At 41.0% G+C, this 21,676-nt stretch overlaps 1 protein-coding gene across 3 annotated transcripts; it reads left to right on the forward strand.

Moving 5' to 3' along the window:
• Positions 1-1,474: 1,474 nt before the first annotated feature.
• GPR141 (G protein-coupled receptor 141) lies at positions 1,475-21,436 on the forward strand. 3 transcript variants are annotated; one of them, XM_041122784.1, is made up of 2 exons: positions 1,475-1,503; positions 18,205-21,436. In XM_041122784.1, the coding sequence occupies exon 2, from the start codon at positions 18,208-18,210 to the stop codon at positions 19,150-19,152; it is 945 nt and encodes a 314-aa protein (XP_040978718.1). In that variant the 5' UTR covers positions 1,475-1,503; positions 18,205-18,207; the 3' UTR covers positions 19,153-21,436. The 3 variants fall into 3 exon arrangements, with proteins under 3 accessions (XP_040978718.1, XP_029865307.1, XP_029865306.1); XM_030009447.2 differs by lacking the exon at positions 1,475-1,503 and adding an exon at positions 12,898-12,962; XM_030009446.2 differs by lacking the exon at positions 1,475-1,503 and adding an exon at positions 15,014-15,212.
• The last annotated feature ends 240 nt before the right edge of the window (positions 21,437-21,676 follow it).

The following is a 21,676-nucleotide window of genomic DNA, read 5'->3' on the forward strand; positions in this document are numbered from 1 at the left end:
TTGCTAAGTGACTTTGAAGAAATCATTTCAATTCTTTTATGCCTTACCTTCACAATATGTAATATAGGACTAGTAAGCTATTACACAGTTGAGATAAATTCAACACTGTTTTTAATTTTTGCATTTGACTGTAGTGGAAAATATTGCTGTATGTTTTAATTTGATGAAAGCTATTGCTATGTCTTTTTTACATTGAACTAGTTGTAAGTTTTAAACTGCAGATCACTAAAATCTTGCAAGAATATTTTCTAAGCTCAACCAGTAATTGGAGCAATAGTTTCCTTATTAAACCTTAAAAGGAGCAGTTAGACATTGCTAGGGATAGTATTACATTTTCTCCAACCATTGCTTTTTATCTTGTAGAATCTTAACATAGGGATAGAACAGAACATTTAATGAGCTTTTGGACTTAAAAGTCCCCAAGCACATCCCCTTAACTTGGAAGAAAGAGAATATCCTTATTCTGAACACTTTTATTATTCATAGTGAAACTCCTGGGAATGTATCTTCAAGAGAAATGAGTTTGTCCTGCTACTACTTGCACGGCCAGGTTTTGCAGCTATTCTGCTGCACCACTGATTGAGAACAACATTTTGAAATTAAAGGGAGTGAAGGAAGAGTAGCACCTTTGCGTGCACCTGTGCTGCTCTGCCAGATTTCTGGTAGCAGATAGATAAACTGGTAACAATTAAGAATATAGCCAACAGTGTATAATGAAGAGGATCATGATAATCTCATAGCAAATCTCTGCCAAGACTTTCTTCTTTTCACATGCCTTATTATCTTCATTTATAAAAAGACTGAGTCAATGCTTTTCATTTATAAAAAGACTGTAGTGTACAAAAAGCACACGCAGAGCAGGTACTTGCATCTCTTTGGAAGACCACTGCTTGATAACGAGACAGAAACATTTCAGGAGTACCAGAACACATTCAGCCTTGCAGGCTGCCCTGCTTCAGGTTTACTACATATATTTTACCACTGCATCATAAGGAAAGTTCCTGCAAGGGCTCTCAGATCAATATATTCACCTCTCAGGTGTTATCTGAGCAACTGAGCAAATGCTGCTGAGAGGCCGAGTGTCCTTTATACCACAGGAGAGATACACCTGTATCTATATATCCACATATGTGACTATAAACGCATACTCCCGCGTCTGCTTTTTCACTTTCAGTCCAAGTAGTCCTCTTTCTTCCTTGCACCTGTAACCGCTTACAAGCAGATATATTTTGCAATAACTGGAAATATTTAATATATATTGAACAGAACAAGAACAAATAAAACCCCCAAACACATCATCATCAATAAACTTGATAAACGAGATGATAACAATCGGTCCAGTCACACTTGTCAGCTGTTTGTGGTCTATGGGCAACGGGCGACATTTCAGGAAGCAGACAGAGCTGGGTTGCAGTTGCAGTTCCTCCGCAGAACTTCTCTGCAAAGTCGGGGAGTTGTATGGAGCGAAGCGAGTCTCCTGCTGTGCTGCTGGAGAGTCCATGGGTAAGTGCTGCAAAGGTACTCAGCAGAAGTACTGGAGGCAGACATACAGAAGGGAGTATTTTACCCCTCACCTTGGAGAGGAGGAGGGAAATATTAAATTCAGATGAGAAGGCTGCAGATCTGGATGAAGCTTAATGGTTCCTGGCTGGAGGTGAGCTGAAAGCAAAGCTGGGAGGAAACATTGTAGGATGGAAGTTAAAAGTGCTTCGGGTTTTTAGTCCACTGCAGCAGTTGTGAATGTCAGATTTTGTGAAATCTGTGGAAGCAAAGTAGAAGGTAGTTAAAAGTGTATTTGGGGAGTCAGCGTTGCAGGAAGGGCACCTGGGCTCCTTTTACAATAGCATCCATATTTTCATAATCCTTTCTGAAAATTAATTTATCAAAAGAAAATGTAAACCAGAAAGACAAGAGTGGTGTTACTGGTTTTGACAATTGATCTTTAAACAAAGAATAAGAAGGGAATTTCCATAGTGTTTCTACTAGCTTTCTCATAGGTTTTGATACTCTTTCATGAAGGTCAAATTTTTCAAAATCACCTCTGATGCTGAGGATCACAAGTACCCCTGATACTCACAGGGTCACCAGCTCTGCCTTCACTTCAGTCCTTTTGGACACCTTCCTTGATGCTCTCAGACACTTGCAGAGCTCTGCAAGGACAGCTGGTGAGTGGTTTACTGTCCACTTCTTGAGGGGCTTTGGATGGCTGGCTTAGCCACTGGTTGTCTGCTCCAATACTGAATTTTACATCCATGTTCTCCTGTTGCTCAGCGTGTACAGGAGGCCATTAGGAAGGCAACAAAGGAATCCTGGGTGACAGGTTTTTTCATTTTATTGATGTTGCAGCGCTTTCCTTTGTTAGCCAGGAAATGCAGCTGAGTGTCTTTCTCAGTTATCAGGGAAAAGAAAAGCATGCACTGAGTAATACAGATAAATCCGACAAGATAGAGCTGTGGCTGGAGGACAGAGAAAAGTGATCAGAAGGTACACCAGCAAAAATGACCCGTGTCACCAAATGCAGACTGGTGTATGTGTATATTATTCAGGTAACTACGCAGTGGTGTTCTGTTTGGACTCCGTAACTTTGCTGGGTGATCATGTATCAGGTGCATTGTTTTTATCTCTGTAGCAGCAGTGGCAGCTTTTTTCTCCCCCTGTCGTGAACCCACAGTTCCACGCCCCTCCTGCTGAGAAGACAAAGTGGCAGAATTGGTTTTTCATCTTCCATTTTGAACTGTACCATTGCAGTTCTCATCTTTGTGACAGCATTATCAGTTGAAGCACATAAACAACTTGCAGCAGGGAAAACTAGGCTGCAGGTTTGAAGGGCACCAGATACTCCACAATAACTGTCCATACACTTGCTGCTGTCCAGGAGCATCTCACTACATGAGAGCTTAAATCTCCCCAGTGTTCTTAGCATCCATGGAAAGGCATCGCTCCTTTGAGTATGCTGTTTATGTTTGGCCTCCCAAAAAAGGGTATCTGCTGCTCGTCAGCTGGTGAACCAAACACAGACTCCTCTTTCCAAGAGAACTGCTGCAAAAATCACACATTATTCAAAAGCAATGCTTAGGGCAGTAGGCTATTTTGCCTTGCTTTGTTGCATGATTATATGCTATGGGGTTGTGCTTCATTTTGGTATGTAAAGGAACCAGCTGTTCAAGTACATTGTCAGAAGCAACTGGAGTCTGAAGAGATTCTGCTTGCCATTTTATAAGTGAAAAAGGTACCAATACGAATAACTGGATAAAATAGTTGGAGTCCCGTTACCGTTATGTATAGACTCATATAATGGTGACATTGTCATGACATCTAGCTGATCTTCACAAAGTATCGGAATACGTTTCAGAGCTAGATTGAATAAAGTGACTATATGAATGAGCTGCCCCAGATTGTTTCTTACCACATCTTCTCCTTACTCAAGTGCAGAAACTTCTGCAGCACAATATTTTATTTTGATAAGTTGTTGTGCTTTTTTAAAATAAATGTGCTGTTATGAATTTCCATAAGAGATAAGAGAAGCAATAGCTTTGGTAGAGAGATTGCACCAAATCTGCAGCTTTGTTGTGGTTCTTAGTTCATGGTTCTTAGCTCCAGAGCCATCTCAGAAAGGGACCATGTCAATCACTTTGTTCTTATCTTAAAGAGTCTCTGGGAAATGAAGCTGGTCCTCATGATCTTCATTCTGAATCTAGGAGTAGCTGCTTTGAAAAACAAGGCTAGGTCTGTAGAGGACCTTGAGGAGAAGAAACAGGGTCCTGATCTTGTATAGGAAGTTGGGGGTTGAGGTAGAAGACCGTTTTGTAGCATGGGCTGCTATACATGCATGCTGCAGCCATCCATATCAGCTGAACCTCCCTAAACTTCATCTCCCAGAATTATGCGCAGCTGCTGTTCATCCTCAGTGTGACACAGGTATCACAAACAGAGATCAGACCATCACTGGGTCTGCCTTCCAGGCAGTCACAGCTGATGGGAGGTTTTGCATCTCTATTTACATCACAAGGTGACAAATATATTGGTGTGGATAAGCAGGGGTGGCTTTATATGGGCCTGCCTAGTTTGATCTCTCCCAGGCTTGTATCTCAGATGCTGAGGCACCAGGCAGCCCTCAGCTTGGTGGTGGGAATACTTGCCTTCCTGCTGCATCCTGGCACAAGCAGATGATTGCAGGTGTGTTGTTTCTGCTGCAGGAGATGGTATGAGGCCTCCCAGCTTGAGCTGTACATTTCTTAGAGCTTGCCTCTTTTCATTCACTGACCTCCTACAGGGAAGGATAAACAGCTGAAGCAGGTTTTGGAAGAAAGGTATTGTCCAGGTATTTGGCTTCACAATAGGGGTTATTTTGAGCACATAAGAAGGTGTTAGCGGTATAGTTGGCATTGTTTGAAGGAAATTTTGAGACCGATAGCTGTCAAACGATGAAGAGGTTGATATAAAGGTGGGTTATTTAGGAGAAAAGTACTTCTCATCCTACAAAGACCATTGCAATGACTTTATTTGCCATTCTGTGATGCTTTCCATGATGAAACATTTTGCTCAGTGGATGAGGAGATAGCCATGGACATCATCTACATCCATTTTAGCAAGGGATTTGACGTGGTCATCTTAATAACCTGTTAACAAGCTGGCAAGATATGAACTGGACAGAGGGGCCACAAGATGGGCGGAAAGCTGGCTAAAATGCTGAGATGAAAGGGTGGTGGCTAAGGGCTCAAAGTTGAACCAGCAGCTAGTCATAGGTGGAGTTCCTTGGGGGTCCATATTGGGCCTGATACTATTCAACAGCTTTATAAAGATTTGGGAGGATGGGCTTGAATGCACCCTCAGCAAGTTTGAAGAAGACAACAAACTGGGAGGAGAGAGATGCTAAAAGGAAGAGCCACCAGAGAGACTGCACCAGACTGGTAGACTGGGCCAACAAGAACTGCATGAGGTTTAACAAAGATAATTGTTAAGTCCTGCACCTGGGACAGAGTAATCCCACGCAGCAGTGTGTGTGTGTGGGTGTCTGGGAGGTCTGACTGCCTGGGGTGCAACCTTAACGTGTGCCCTTACAGCAATGAAAGGAAACCGTGTCATGGGCTGCATCAGCAAGAGTACAGCCAGCAGGTCAAGGATGTGATTATTCCACTCCACTTAGCACCCGTTAGGCCACACCTGGGGTGTTCTGTCCAGGTTTGGTCTTCCTGGTCCAAGACAGACATTGAAAAATTCACAGTGGCAGAATCTCCCTTGCTAGAAATATTCAAGGCTTGGTTTGATGGGACCCTGGATAACCCAGTCTAAGGCCCTGCTTTCAACAGGAGGTTTGACCATAAAATCTCCAGAGGTCCCTGCCAACCTGGATGTTTTTATGGTTCAGCAGCCACAATAGACACAAATTGGGATGTGGACATGGCTTTCTGCAGTGTCATGCAGAGGTACTGAATCTAGCTCTGGAGGAGCTAACTGAAGCGCTGAAAATACTATAGCCTCTAAGCCTGGAAAACTGGGATAAATTTGACTAGAGGCAGTGTCACACCAACAGAGATTTATCACCAACTACCTATTTAAAGCTAGCTTAGATATTTCTGCATAGCATTGCATTCTGAATTGCATGCATACCTCAGACTCACATGGTAACATGCATATATTCTTTTGCCAATGCCATACAGAAAGACTGCATGAATTCTACCCTTTTACCCCTAAAACAACACGTGCATGCTGCTTCTGAATCTGAAACAAAAAGGTTCAGGGAAAAAATACTTCAAAAAGAGCATAACAAAATACAATGCCGGAGCCTCTCACCAGATTAATTGACTTCTTCCTAACCTAGAAGAGGTCTCTTGTGCACAGCTGAAATTAAGTTCATGTGAGGATAATCTTAGGTGTGGGAGTGGAATGAGCTCAGATGCCCAGTAACTTTTCTAGGGGAAACTGCATCTCAAAATTAAGTGGAGATAGCTTTTGATACACAAGTCATTATTTTATTGTCAGCTCACTGAACAGAACAAAATCTTTCTTCTTAAGTGAAATTAAGGGGAAAAGAGTTTTAGCCAAAGAAAGAGGCATAAGGAAAATCTGGAGTGGATACTCAATAAGCATTGCTTTATCTGCACTTTTCATTGTGCTAATGGTACTTAGCCGTGAATGGTGAGATCTCTCACCATGAGGGCTGTAGAAATCCTTGAATGACTTTCAGTGATGATCCTGATTTGATGGCACAGAGAGAAAAGAAAGCTAGCAATGGGAGTCTCTCTTCAGTGAGTTGATGCTTCTCGTTTCCACTTCAGTAGCACAAGTGAACACATTAACTGTGTGCTTTATTTTCTTAATCTCCCCAAATTCTCAACATCACTGATACCAACAGGAAAGCTATTTTTGGGGACATCTCTTCATTAGTGCTGAATGTGCTAACTTGAGAACCAGAAGCAATGGGGCTAAAAAGACATTACTATGGCCAGTCTAACAAATCCCATTGAGAAGATAAAGGGCATGTCACTGCCCTGCTATGGCTATTTTGCTTTGGGATCAGAGCTCAGATCTGCAAAGGGTATCTCCTACACCACATACTGTTGTACCAAATTGTGTTGGTGCTATTTTGGGCTTCTCTCCACTATGTTCCACTGACTCCAGGTGGATTTTACTGATTTTTGTTTTTTCTGTACATCTATCATGTAGGGCTCAGAATATCATATGGGAATGTTCTGTTGGTCTGTCTTCAGCTAAGAAGAGCTCATAAGGGCTATAGTGAATAATGATGTAAAATATTTGGTGCTTATGCTTTCCAGTGACTGGAAAGATGTACAGAACATCAAATAACCTGGATGAAATGAAAAAGAGGAATTTAGGCAGGGAAGCTAATTGATAGTTTATTGTTTTCAATTTTATATTTTATAGAGAGGTCTAAAGGCCAACCAAGAATAGGGGCCCAGTGGCATGGTGTCCTGTGCAACACCTTAACACAGGGCACTCCAAAACCAAATAAGCAGATTTGGACTGGCAAAACAGTATTATGGCCACAAGCAGCATGGCCCAAGATTTTCTGGGGAGTCCTGTGTCAACAAAATGGGGAGAGAGGCTAAGAGAAAGCAATTTAGGGGGATGGGGGGGAAACAAAGGGCAGGTGTGGATACTCTTCCCACAGCCCAGAACAGCAGCCCTTACCATAGGTGTTTCTACAGCTGCTCCTGGCTGGACTCTCTAGCTGCATGCTTAACGTTTCAGCTGAACTTCAAATAGGCAAAAGTCTTCAAAAATGCATCAGTAATGAACTTATTCCTAACACAATTAGCTTCACACTTTGGCAAATGCACTGCAGACCTTAATTTAACACAAATGCTTATCATTAGCTCAGAACAGAAACCTCCAGATTTAACAGCAAAATGAACCATTTCAGTCCAATTTGATGTAACAGAGCACTTGCATGCATACAGTGCCTCATTCCATTATGCAGCCTTCAGCTGTGCTGATCAGGAAAGGCTCTTGCAAATCAGTGTACTTTATGAATGGAGTGGGGAACAATTCACTTACAGTAAATTCCTCATTTCTGAAAGAGTTAGGAGGAACCCTGAATTCCTGTCTAACCCAACTGTAGTAGCGAAGTCATGTATTTCATTGTGCTTATGCTGAGGTAGGAAAGCATCTTCATTATCAATCTAGCAGTACTGGTACTAAGCTTTGCTTTCTTCACTACTCCTAGACAGACACTTTTAGACTAATGCAGGGAGGCTTGTTCCTCTGCCAACACAGACAACACATTTTAGCTTACTAAATTTCATAAATATCTGCATGTGTATATTCAGCATAAAAGTGTTCATTAGCAAAATGATTTTTTCCACCCATCTGATGATAGAGTTTGTAATACCTCTGCAGTCAGAAATCAAATGAAATAAACAATCTGAGAATAAAACAGTATTAGGAATTGCAGTAAGCACTTTGAGGGTGAGTAGCAAGAGACTTGTGCTGTAATCTTTTAAAAAAAAATTCTTCCCTTACAACACACTGCCTGCCTCAGCAGGCAATTAGTGAGAGGCTAGTATGGAGTTCAAACAAATTTTAGGATGAGCACTGTCTTTTCAGGTGGAGAGAAGGGCTTTTTCTTCTTGGAAAGGCATATATGCATATAGGATCAGCATGGTACCACATATATTATTTCATTCTCTGCAGCCTAATGTCATCCTTATGGCAGGAGTAATGCATCTCCTTGTCAATCAGCTCCCCCCTCCATTTTTTTATCCTGGTGAGAACAAGCTCCAATAATGAGTGAATTGCTGTGCTGGATTCCTGATGAAAGGCATACGTCCTGAAAAGCCTAGTGGCATGTGATAGATGTGAACTAGTAAAATCCTGCAGAACAAGATATTATTAAAGTTGGTGATAGGCTGCTGGAAACGTGCAATTGTTAAAAAGAAGTAAGACACCTTCTCAGAAAGGTCCATTTAGACTGGTGTCTGCAGAGATATCTTTTGTAAGCGGTTCTGATTGCTTCTCCCATCCTCAGTGACAAACACTGAGGCCAAAGCTGAGCGCGAGTAGAAAACAGAAGCAGGTATGGGGAAAGCTGGGCAAATTATTAGTGTTAGAACAGTTGTTTTCGAGATTTGGGATCCCTCCCACACACACTGTTAAAGAAATACAACAGATTTTGTTGTGGATTTAGGTTTTGTTTTGTTTGCAGTACTTCTCTTTTGAAAGATTGGCATTACGGTAAGAGCTGAATAGAACTTTGGGGTGGTTTTATTAATATGCTATACTTCAACATGGAAAGAGGTGCAATTTTGGTGCTTCCAAAGGATGGAAAGATAGTGAGATAAACTGAAGGGGAAACAGACTTTCTCCACACTGCTCTGCCTCAGGTACTTTTAAGCAAATTTCTTTTGAGTAATAATGCCCAGGGATAGTAAGTTGCAAAGTGGGTATTTCCCCCCCCCCTAAATTATAAAAAGGAACGAGGAGGAGGGCACCAGATGTATTTCCACTTTTCAGAGGAGCTTGAATTTATACCTCTGCTGTGCAAAGATGTGTGAAACGTGGAATTGCAAATCACATTTTCCTCCCTATACTTTTCAAAAATGTTCTTGCAGATGTGTCACAGGCAGTATTTCTCACTCATAAGATGCCTTGCACCGCCTGGGTGACAGCCACAAATCACAACTGCTTCAGAACCCACATAGAGACATTTCAAGAAATCTATTATCTACAAAATGGTTTTGGCTATTATTGATGCTGAACATTTTTCCTTTTGTAGGTAATTAATATCTTTCTATTCAGGTGCTTGAAATAGTAAGGCACATTAGAAATGTGAGTAAAAAATACAGTTTCGTTGGTAGCAGCTAAAAGTTACTCACTCTAACTACATACTGCCTTTCAGCTATTCATATTAGCAGCTGATCTTTTACATAATGATAAATTGCAATTAACCTGTCACAATTACAGCTTAATAACTGAGCCAGGCAGTCTTGCATACTAGGACCAAACCCATAGCTGGCACTGGGACGGACTCTGAGCAGATCTGGGCTTTGCATAAGGAGCACAAGATGTAGCGGACGATGCTCTCCCTGTATCTCATCCTTTTGCCTAGGAAGCAGATGCTGCCCTTGCTTGAGGACACTGTTCTGACCCATCCTAAGAAAAGACTTGAGGAACAGGTGACTAACACTTGGTGTTGCTCAACCCACAGGTACATCTACTAAAACCTGTCTTTCACAGTCAAACATACATGGCAATATGGGGTTTTCCCCAGTTTAGAAAAGGATAGATTGTATCAGATCAGTTGTCAAGAAACCAAACCTTGTTTAACCTGACCAGCCCCCTGATATCTCTGCTGCAGGATTTTGGAAGGTTGTTGCAGAGGAACCTGTCTTCATGCCATAGTTGCGATTGGCTACGTTATGTTCAGGCACAAGTCAAAGGGAAAGTCGAAAAAGCACGGCCTTCATCTGCTGTACCGCCAGACTCAGTCAGAGGTGTCATTGGTGAAACTGGAACTGGACGGTACTAAAATTATACACTAGCTAGGAGACACTCATAGCTTACTGCAAGACTAATAGACGGCTATGGGACAATGCCCTGGCCGGTATGAACAGGCTTATATTTATTAATACAAATGAAGTTTACGTGATGGATCTGAATACATGCAAGGAACAAAGGCGGCTAGAAACCAGCATTGAAGCAGTTTTTCGATAATTCAAGTCCTGGTTCTTTCATGAATGCAAGGGGGACCAGGGTCTAGCTCTTCCAGTGTAAAAGAAAATTATATAATTAAGGAATACTTTGCTACTTCTAATAGAGTTTTCTGGCTGGCAGAAGTCTGATCAACTGCCCAGCAAAGCTGATTTATTCAGGTAACTGTCCCTTGCACTTTGGGGAATATTTCAAAATTCACCCTTTGCAATGGCAGGTTTAGGGACCCCTCTGGGGGCCTGGTTCTCTGCTATGAACATGAGCTCAGTGTTTTCAGGACTGTCACTCCAGCTTTACCCTCAACGCACTAAAAGAGTCAGGTTACCCACAGTGAATTTAAGGTGTTCAGGTGGATCTTATTTTTTGCTTTCTGCCATCTAGTGAAGAGTAGTAGTTTTCCAGAAGACCCAACCACCACACCTGCATACCTTCTACTGCCCTGTATGGTCCACTTCTGAATTAGCACTCCAAATCCTTGAGTCCTGGCACAATAAATGTAGAAAACCAAAACACCTGGGTTGCCATGGTTATTCTGTGTACATCTCCAAGTTCGGAACTGCTGAAAAAACACTAACAGCATGTATTACGCCTGAGCATAAAGGACATGGTTCTTTTTTCTCAAGGACTTTTCATGCAATCCAGAGTAAAGGAGCCTTGATGCTACTCAGATCTCAGGACATGCAGTCCTTGAAATCTGGGCCAGAATCTCAACTATTATTAAACAGCCTTGGCCCATGAAACTGCTGCTATAATGCAAATTCGAACTAGGTAAAGGTCTGATCCAGGTGATACAATGGTACTGTGTCCACCCACTATCATACTTCTAGATGTCAGGGTATTGCCAAGACCATCAGCAATTACTCAAAACTTACAAAATACGTGCATTTCTAGCAACTGTGTTTAAATTCAGCTGGTGTGTGAAGTTCTAAAATAATCATATTCTGCCACCAGCTCAGTACAGTACTGGTGAAAATCTAAACATACCAGTCTGGAATCTATTCTTTGAATCGCAGTGAGAGAAACATACTCCAGAGATTATACATGCTGTTGCTAAATCTTGGGCAAAACTGCATCAATTTAGCAGGGAAAATAAATTGTAATCACATGTATTAAGCTTTCTATACCTATCTAGACCTTGACACTAACTACAGCTTAGGGACGAACAAATATAATGAGGATGTCTGTCCAAGACCATGCTCTGGTATTTGTTTTAATCCTGTGTCAGTGCAAGGACTGAAGATTTTCAGTATGCACACATATGGAAATAAGTCAACCTGGAAAGCCCCATTCGTGGTGACTGCTTGGGAAAACAACATCGTTATTTATGAACAATATTATATAACTTACATGTTACATAATTATTATATGCATCAACAATAGATATCAACAATATTATACACATTAACATATGTATTAACTTATTATAAATATATATATCAACAACATTATATAACTTAACCCCCCCCCCCCCCATTCAGATGATACCTGCAGGTCTTTAAGATACCTTGGCTTTCTTCCCGCTATTAATTGGGATTTATTTATTCTAGAACAAGACCTACAGGAAGCCAAGACAACATGACTAAATTGAGAAGGAACAGGACTTGATTTAAGGATAGCTTAGCTTTATATCTGGCTTTGGCACAGGGGTTTCAGCTTTTTAACTAGGGAGAATGATATGTATGTCTTTTAACAGAGCTTTGAGATCAGCTGCAGAAAGGTACTAGATAAAAGCTAAGCATTATTCTTATGATCACTTTTTAATATTATCTGAACGGCTCTTTAGCTGTTAGCCACTGTTGCAGAAAGACCATCCCCATCACATATCAGCCTGTTGTGAAGTACCACAGAACAGTGTGTCCCTTGTGCTTTTTTAACCAAATGTGAAGCAACAGGATGTAGTCAGTTAAAAAGTTCTTATGTAAGATTATATGTAAATGTTGAATGTTAATACCATTGCTTTCAAAACTATTATACTCAAATACAACTGCGTGTTCTGACAGAAATGAGTTAAGCCTGCAGGAGGGCAAAACTGACCTTGCACAGGCTCCTCGCAGAGACTCAGTCCTGCAGTAAGACATCTTTTACCACACAGCAACCATCGCCACTGGTGAGCCTTTGATACTGACATGGCTAATGTTTTTTTTAATAAAAATCTCCTAGTTTCATTTTGCTAGCACCGTACAGGTGTAGCAATGGCACCAAGTCCCGAGATCCAGATGCTGAGCTACAGCCTTGGCAGAAAGGAGGGCTGACACATAGTGCTGGTCTTTAGGGTGACCTTCATTTCATCCCTTACACTTTGATGTCTATACTTTAACCATATCCAAACCCACACTTAGTTACAATATAGATCATATTTTGCTCCTGTCCTACTCTGTTTTATCAAAACACACTTTGAAATGAACCCCTCCACTCTGGGGAATAGCCTTCCCAAACGGGTGTCTTTGCGATCTGTGGGGCTTACATCCGTGTGTAGACTTCATCATTTTAGGCAGTAGAAGAATGTAACTGCTCAGAAATGGGAGGCTTTGAAGACCTCCTATGGCTAAGAAATAGCTGCAAATTAGGGGATCCTGAGATGCAACTAGAAGTCTTCCCAAGGTTGTGTGCTTATGGGCAGCCCTGCCCTCACATAGCTGAGGCTCATGGTTGTTGCTTCATCATAGGCTCAAAGAAGGAAGTAAGGCAATGACCCTTTAAAATATCAGGTATTTTGGGGGTTGTTCTTAGAGCTTACATAAAATGAAGAGCCAAGTAAACAACACTTGAAGACTGGAGAGAAACTCTAATCTGTAAGTATACACAGAATGAACAAAAGCCTTGGTTTGCAGTGCTTTTAAAATAATGTTTGCAACTTTGGGAAAAAAAAAGTATACAATTGTCTAGTTGTTTCATTTTGAACACACTTTAAAGCTTTTCTGCACAACTGTTTTTGTCATTGTTATCTGTAATCTCCTAGTATAGGAAAACATTGCTTCATCCTTTTTCATATTGCTTGCTCTCCTGTAATTCTACACTGCCTCCTAAAATTGGGAGAAAATTAATTCTGTTTTCATCCATCTTTCTGTGTGGATTTGATATCATCCAATCTCTGTAAAGACCAGAAGGGTAAGTTTGTTCGCTTTGATAAATCCAGCTAGGACAGTAAATAATTATTTTTAGGAAGGTTCCATGGTTTCCTCTTTTGTGTAAAAACAGTGAAAATCTCAAACAAAAGAGGACTAATTCAACATGGTTTTCCATCTCATTTGTTCTTCAATAGACTGGATTTAAACTAAAAAGTGTCAGTATAATGGTAACACAGCCTGCAAGACATGACTCAACGAGCTACTGAATGAGTTAGAGGAATCACTAAAAGTTGTTTGGAAAAAGTCAATATCTAAATGTAAACACACACTTGATATTTCATATTTTTAATTTGTAATGTTTTCCTTTAAGCAGATATTTATACCTCAAACTTCAGGTGTGTGTGGTTATTTTTGAAATGAAGAGAATTCTGCAATTATTCTAGTGGCATAGCCTATATTACCATAACACAGCATGGAATTAGAGCAAATTGAATAGCAATTACAATGCCCTGAACAGAAAGCATCTCTGAAACTAAATGAGGATGTTTGTGAAACAAAGACACATTTTAAACAGACTTTTGTTAAAAAATATTTGTATTTTGCACTGCCTCCAACCTAGTCTAGTTCAATGCAGAAATGTCAGTTCTGACAAACACTCGTTTTTCCGTTTTATTAAATCTGTCAAAAATAGAAATCTTTCATTTGAATTGAACCTTTTTCCCCTCCAAATTCAAATGAAATTTCTCAGTTGGGTGCATGCAGGCTGCAAATGCTTCTTCTGCAGAACTCAACTGCTGGAACACATGAAAATCTGTGTAGAAGCCTGCCAGTCCTTCAGCAGATGTATACGGGGGGATAAATTTTGCTAACGCTTGTTATACAGAGAGTAGAGTTCACTGTTTGGCAGAGATTGTCAGAGCATCATTGTTTTTGACAAATGAGGTTTTTTTATTAAGTTGATGTAACCTTGATGTAACATAATGGTGACTGATGAACCTGGTTGGGAAAATAGTAAGGAATGAAGGGAACAAGCCAGTGACAGGCTGATCTGGGTTGCTAAGTCAGGTGCAAACTAGCAACATGCATTTTACCACTGCCAAATGCAAAGTTGTTCATCTAAAAACCAAATAGGAGCACAACACTGATGGAGGCAGTTCAGTGAGGAGCCACAAGTATGACTGGAATGCAGACAGAATAAGTATCTTCTGTCTCTTATCTCTACTTATCTCCAGGTATCTCTAGGGCAAGCCAAAATTTGACGAAGGGTTTTTAAATCTGAAGCCAAAACCAGAAGCACATACTATGCTTGGAAGCTTAGGGTGTACAAATTCTGTCTAGAAATACAGTTCACCTTTTTTTTTTTTTTTTTTTAAACAGTAGGCTAATTAACAGTAAGATAAAAGAGAAACAAGTTCCTGGAGGTTGGAATTAATATTCTTTTACTGGGAAAATTTTGACAGAGACAGAATCGCTTTTGTAAATTACATGCTCTGGCCTGAAGAGAGCAGTCCAGGGAAGTCCCGGAGACTGTGCTGCACAGAAAGTCTCAGGAAATGAATGTGATGGCCTTAGCCACACTGATAACTGATGAATCTTGAATGCACAAGAATCTTTTTGCTGATCATATTTCTGAAAGAACCCAGCATCTGGCCTCTTGGCAATCTACCTCCTTTGTCAAACTAAAACACAGCTATTTTGGCAATTGTCCCCAAGCCCTTGGCACCAGAACATGTCTCTTTAACTGCTATGGCATTCAAATGAAATGGTTGCCCATCGTTGCCTCATGGCTGTTCAAAGCACATGTCCGGCAGAAGTTTAGCCGGGTGATGAGAGGCTTAACACAGAGGAAGACTAAACCTTGCTCCAAAACATGAGCAATATCACTGAACTGGCAGTAGCTAGAAGGGGTAGGAAGGCATGGAAGCAAGAACACCTCCCTGAGGAGAAACTCTCTGCCTTTGGATGCACAATAAGGTAGGTTCTCTCCGTGCTCCTTCTGTTCTTACAGATGTCAAGAGCTAACATTAGTGTGCATAAAGGGAAGCCGCCTGGGTGAGACAAAGCTGCAAATTACCATCCTGAAGGAGTTCCTTGGTGCTTCAGACACTGGTTGGGGCCAGGGGGTGCGTGGGGAGGAGGCAAGAAGGGATGAGACTGAACTGTAACTCTGTGACCGGGGCACAGCCACTCTGTAAAATGCAAGGTAATGATAAGATAGATAAAGAAGCTAGTTTTAAGCAAGCTGGATTCAGTACTGAACCAATGCTGTTACAGCTGGCAAGAGCTTACACAAGCTGACATTGGCAAGGGCCTAAGCAGCATGGGGGAAGACCATTTCTTAGATAGCTTGATACCACTCTCAGTGGTCTCTTGTGTTCCTCCTCTGCTGTGAAGTATTTTCCAGCTGTTGGAGACTTCTATAGCTCATGTTTCCATTGAGGTTCAGTATGTAGCCTTATGTCATATAATTAATTAGTCTCTTGTAAGACCTGCCTTCATTCTCATTCCATGTGCCTCCTGTTAAATTCTGGCCAAAGGACTTGTTAGTTGTATTTCAGGTCAGTAGGTTATAGCTACGTGAATGTCAGTACAATAGGAAACCTCACTTCACCAGAAAGCAGAATTTCCTCTGTGAAACATACCCTGTGTCATGCTATACTCTGTATTCATGACGCAATGATATTTCAGTGGGATGCCTCTAGTACTGGGGAGCTGATAATCTCATATCATAGCTGCCAGTAGCTCTTTTTTTGAAGATTAATGAAAATGAGTTTTCTTGCAGAATCTTAAATGAAGGGATTTAGCGATGACCGCAAAGTTCTGCAGAAACCTGCATTTCAGTGTGTCGGTTGCTTATTTGCAGACAGAAATAGGTCTCTCGCTGTCCCCTTAATAAGAATGTCTGAGGAAAATATCGGTTATCTGACTTCTGCTTATCTGTTCCTTACTGCCTTCAGTTCAAGTTTCACTGTTGGGCTCTGAAGGGTGACCGAGAGGCGTCCTTCCTCTCCAAGCGCAGCCTTGCTGCTGGGGCTGCTCACACCAACCCACATTTCCAGCATGTTGCCTTTAGGGCTGTGGTACTTTTTAAACTTTAAATATGCATTTTAAATTAAAACGGTGTGATAATGCCACTTTTTAGAGACATCTTTTCGAATTAAAGCTTAACAACTTGGAGAAACTGATGAACAGCTATTGCTAATCCCTTCTGGCTTGCACAGTTGTGAGACTGAAATGCAACATCTCAGAAATGAGAACTGAACTGGAAGGAACTTGCATGGTTTCTGATGCAAGAGCTATAGTGTGCCAATCAGCAGCACGTTTGAGAAAAAGCTCTTTCATTGCAACCCATTTTACTTTTCATAATGCACTGGAATTAGCTGTCCACATAACTCTGAAATGCAGTTTCAAACAGAAAAGTTCAGTAAGTGCCAACAACCAACACATCCATTTGAGATACGGCAGTTATATTTATGCTGATTACAATAAAATGTCTGGAGTCTTAGGTGCATTGGGATAGCTAGAGAATAACCGACTTCTCAATGTATAAGGAGGTCTTGATTACTGTAGGGGTGAATGCTTAGAAATATTGGTAAAATATCTGAGATGTGTCACAGGTATTCGTTCCCCACTGTGAGCAAAACTGGTTTATAAAACTGTTATAGGTATTTGCTCCTTTCCACAAAAGAGAGAACTGCTAAAGAATTTTTTCCCCTCCCAACTTCTGGCAGTGTGTGCTACCTAAAAATGAAAATAAGCTGAAACACCACTCATACAAAGAGAGAGAGAGAAACTATTTTGTGAAGTTAACAAAATTGCAGTATTAAAAGAAAAATTGCAAAAACTCATTCAGGAGAAAACCCCCTCTTGTGTAGTGGGATTCATTGGTGAAATGGATGACATATCAGAGTCAGTTTTAAATTATAGTTCAGGTAGCAGTAGCAAGTATAACTGGGATAGTACAGAGCCCAACACTGTTCAATTTTCCCCGCTTGCGGACATCCGCTTGATACATTCATAGATGCAAACATGCTTGAGGATAACACCCTACCTGAACTCTTCCCCTTCCACATGATCTTGTAGTACTTAAAAATCCTACCAGAAATTATATTTAGAATTATAAGGATCAAATTTAATCTCTCTTTGAAACAGTAATATATTAAAAATGTATAGCATACTTACTAAACTTGCCATTAACGTTCATCTAGCCTCAGCTTGGGCCAGGCAGGCTTATTTGCACTAACCCAGGATGTCCTTTCAGAACTCTTTCTAACAGCCCATTTTGTAACACCCGGTTGCCACATATTAGATGTGAAATGGCCCCGAGCACCAGGACAGCACTGCCCACGCTACTGCGTCTGGCAGGATCTCCATGGAGCCTGGGTATCCATGGTGTTTAATCCCTTACTCAGATAAACCGCCCATGGAGAAGGAGTTGACTGTAATGTGTGCAAAACTCAGCTCTCGGTAACAAATAAAATTTGTAGCTTTGATAGAGCAACATATGGTTATTATCTGGCTCTGGGAAGGGCAGATCTGTGTTGCAAATAAACAAACTGATGAATGAGTAGCAGAATTCGAACAATATCTCTGATCTTCACTGCAAAAGCATGCAAATGCTCAGAAGAGGGGGGAACTAATAATAACACAGAGAGCTCAAAACCACCACAATCATGTCATTTCTCTAAAGATCTCTTCTCCCCACATATTACTAACTCATGCTTCTTTTTAAGGTTATGGCTAGCAACGTCTTAAGGACTAGAGCAGCTTCTCTGCCCAACCTTCTCAGCCATTTTTCTCTAGGCTGGAGGATGTTTGGATAAAACTGCTGGTTACAGCTTGTGCCAGCTGTGAGATTCCAGGATTATCCCTCGAGCAAGATACAGGTGGAAAGCTTTGCTGGCTTTTCAGGTGGGCCCTCTCATTCCTACCTTATCTTAGGCTTTATGTGTTCTTTCATTTCTAGAATATGTACAAGGAAGATTTCGGGAACATGATTGAAGAGAATAGGAACAGCAGTGACTCCTCCTCTGCCTTCACTCACACCAACACCATGAGTGCCATACTGATTACTTCCTACTCGGTTGCCTTTGCTGGAGGTGGGATTGGGTCCATCACAATGTTGTCTGTGCTGGTCAAGATGAACACTCTGTCCGTGACCACTACAGCCATTGTTAACCTGGTCGTTGTGCACAGCCTCCTCCTCCTCACTGTGCCCTTCCGCCTGCACTACTATGTCAACAAGAAGTGGGTATTCAAGATGCCGTTTTGCAAAATGGTGAGTGCAATGGTGCACATCCACATGTACCTGACCTTCCTATTCTATGTGATCACGCTGGTGATCCGGTGGCTCATCTTCTTTCAATGGAAGGACAAGGTGGAGTTTTACAGGAAGCTGCATGCCATTGCAGCAAGTGCTGCTGTGTGGGTCCTTGTCATGGTCTTTGTGGTCCCAGCTTTGTGCTTGGAGTATGGACGCTCAGGCTCATACAATGATACAGCATGCTTTAAGTTCCACGAAGAACTACAGCAGGAGAGCGTGAAAGCCCTGAACTACACCATAATTGTAGCTGTCACCTGCATTACTTGTGTCCTCTTGGGCCTGCAGATTTTCATCCTGGTAAAAGTGTCGAGAAAACTTTCCACCTCCCTCTGGTCACACCAAGAGTTCTGGGCCCAGGTGAAAAACTTGATTTTCATTTGCGTCATCATAATTTGCTTCCTTCCCTATCATCTCTTTAGGGCCTACTACATACAGCATGTGAGTGATTTTGAGCAGTTAGAAAGCTACAATGAAGTTTTTTTGAGTCTGACTGCCCTCAGCTGTCTGGACCTGCTGTCGTTCGTGCTGAGTGGAAGCCGCCTCTTCAAGCAAAAAGTGGGTATGCTCCGCAGCAGGTTGCCTTGCTGCTAGCGGCAATCTCCTGCAGTGTGCACGGACCTGGACCTGGCAGACCATGGTGCTGGACAGGCATGGCAAACCCCCTCCTCAGCAAGTCAGAGTGGGCCCTGGAAACAGGGCAACACATTGGTGCAGGGCTCTTCACATCCGCTCCCCAAAATAATGAGGTGAACCGCCTCCAGGGTCTCAGCTGGTAAACTGGAAGGTTACCTCTGGGATTTCTTCATGGTCCTACCTTGTGAGTTGCGGATGCACCTGGAGGAGAGGGAGGAAAGGGCATGAGGTCTTCTGTCTTACTGTTTTTACATCAAGGTTTGTGAAGTCAAAGGCACTAGGAGGAGGCTCAAGAGAACTTGCAAAGTATGTAGAAACACAAATAAAAAAGCAGTTTTTTATGGAATAAGGCACAGATTTTTGAAACATAAAGATCTATGTAATTTTCCACATACATTTCTTATATATTCCCCATGAGCTCTCATAAAATATCAGGGAAGCTATTGTTCCTCCTCAGTAGGTCTGCTCCTTCACTGTAAAGGCAAGCGTAACTTTCTAAGTGAATCAAACAATTAAACCAACTCTTTAAAAACAAACCAGCAATAAACAGTTATTTCTTAAAATATTTTCTCAAAAATCACCTTTTGGAGATGGTATCACTGCAGCAGAAAAAAGTTTTGTTTTCTTTCCCACACTACGAAAATGTCTCTAGCAACAAAAAGTACACATTGTCACAGAAATGCACATTATAAGTTCAAACAAAAGCCTGTATTTTTGTTTACAGAATTGTTCAATTTAAAAAAAAAAAATTAAGTAAGGATCATTTTATTTAGATCATTCAGACAGCAGTTGTCTTCTCTTAAAAAGTCAAATATTTTAGGTCACCAAGGTAACAATGATTTTTTTTTTAATCTTATGTTGATTTTGTGCAATTCTGAAGTTTATAATTAATTACTCACAATATCTTTAGCTTGAAATCAATTCTATAAATTTAGTACCCTGTACTGGTAAAAGAAATTAAAATGTTACTGCTTGGATTGGAGGGATGGGAAAAGCTAATAAACCTGGTGTAGCTAAAAAGCTTATTACTTCTCAGTGAGGCATTGTGAGTTGCTGTCTCTGAAGACAGAATTGAATTCCACTAGTTCAGAGGAAAAATTCAGCAAAATAATTCTGTGAAAGACATTTAGGCTTTCATAGCTCAGCTGCTTTACACCTATCCCCAAAAAAGAGTATAAATCTCTGAGTGCTATAACCCAACAGCAATGGTTAATATATCTTTCTTCTTCTTGCCATCTGCATAAGGTCACATTTTTTCATCTAGAGTCAGTGGGATAATGTTCTAATCATTTGACAAATTAGATGTTATCAGCTGACTGATTTCCAGTGACAGTCTCTCCTCATGATGCTGTTGAAGTCCACCTTTTCATACTTCTGAATCTTTCCATTCCTTTCTACTTCACCTTCAATATCTCTTTCACATCAGACAGCAATCAAATAACAACTGATTGACCTTGCTGTACCTGTACAAGCTTACTGCTATGCTTGTTGGTTTTGGTCCCATCAAGATGGTCACTTTATAGGATCCCATCTCTTCTATAGTCTTTCTTCCCTGTCTTCCTTCTTGCTTCCAGCTCCTCTATATCTCTCAGGAGGTCTGATCATGAGAAAGTATTTTCAGGTCAGAGTCTGAGTAATGCTATAACCAAAGTTGGAAATCACTGAAGTTCATAACAAGTGAGATGTGGGGGTGCTAACATAGCCCACCCTTGGCAAATAGCCTGGATCACAACATCTGTTAAGGCAGAAATGTGAGAACTTGCAGTATGTGTGGACCTCAGAAAAAAACCTGTCTGAGAAGGCAGTTGCCCCAAAAGGGACACAGTAAAGAGGAAGACGACTACCAGCCAGATTCGACTGTAGTCAGAGAACTACGGAGACGTCCGTAACAAGGAAGGAGTCAACTTGAATGTGTAGTTCACTAATATTTAATTATGTGTTATTAAGAAAGCAATCAAATGCTCTGAACCAGATTTGTTTTAAAACTACACAAATAAATCAGTTTTTCCTTGTGGCAGGAGAGAAGATGGAAAATGGCACAACATTTTTGTTTCCTCCTATAGCAACATCGTTGGTAGAAGAAAATGCCTTGCATGTGTTCTGTAGGCACTGCATACCTTTTTAACACTATATTATAACCCTTCTGTCATGATAAAGTTAACAAATAAAATGACTATGTGCTGAAAATGTTAAGCAAGTCCCTCCTGCAAATATGCATATAAATGAAAAGCATTTTGTATCTGACTTTGGCAAGAATTTAAAAAAATAAAATGTATGTTTACAGACAGTACCTCCTGGCCATACAGCTTAACCAATCTTGTTCATGCATGTGTTATAATCACAAGTTGTTTAATTCTTGTAAAAGTGTACACATTCACAGTACCCTGCACCACAGCATCACAAAAAATACTATATAGTGGGTTTTTTTCCAAATAAAAATTGATGCTAATAATGTTAATGCTAACTCAGGATGATAATGATC

This window comes from Aquila chrysaetos, chromosome 3 (assembly GCF_900496995.4).
Source record: "Aquila chrysaetos chrysaetos chromosome 3, bAquChr1.4, whole genome shotgun sequence".
Taxonomy (NCBI): Eukaryota; Metazoa; Chordata; class Aves; order Accipitriformes; family Accipitridae; genus Aquila; species Aquila chrysaetos.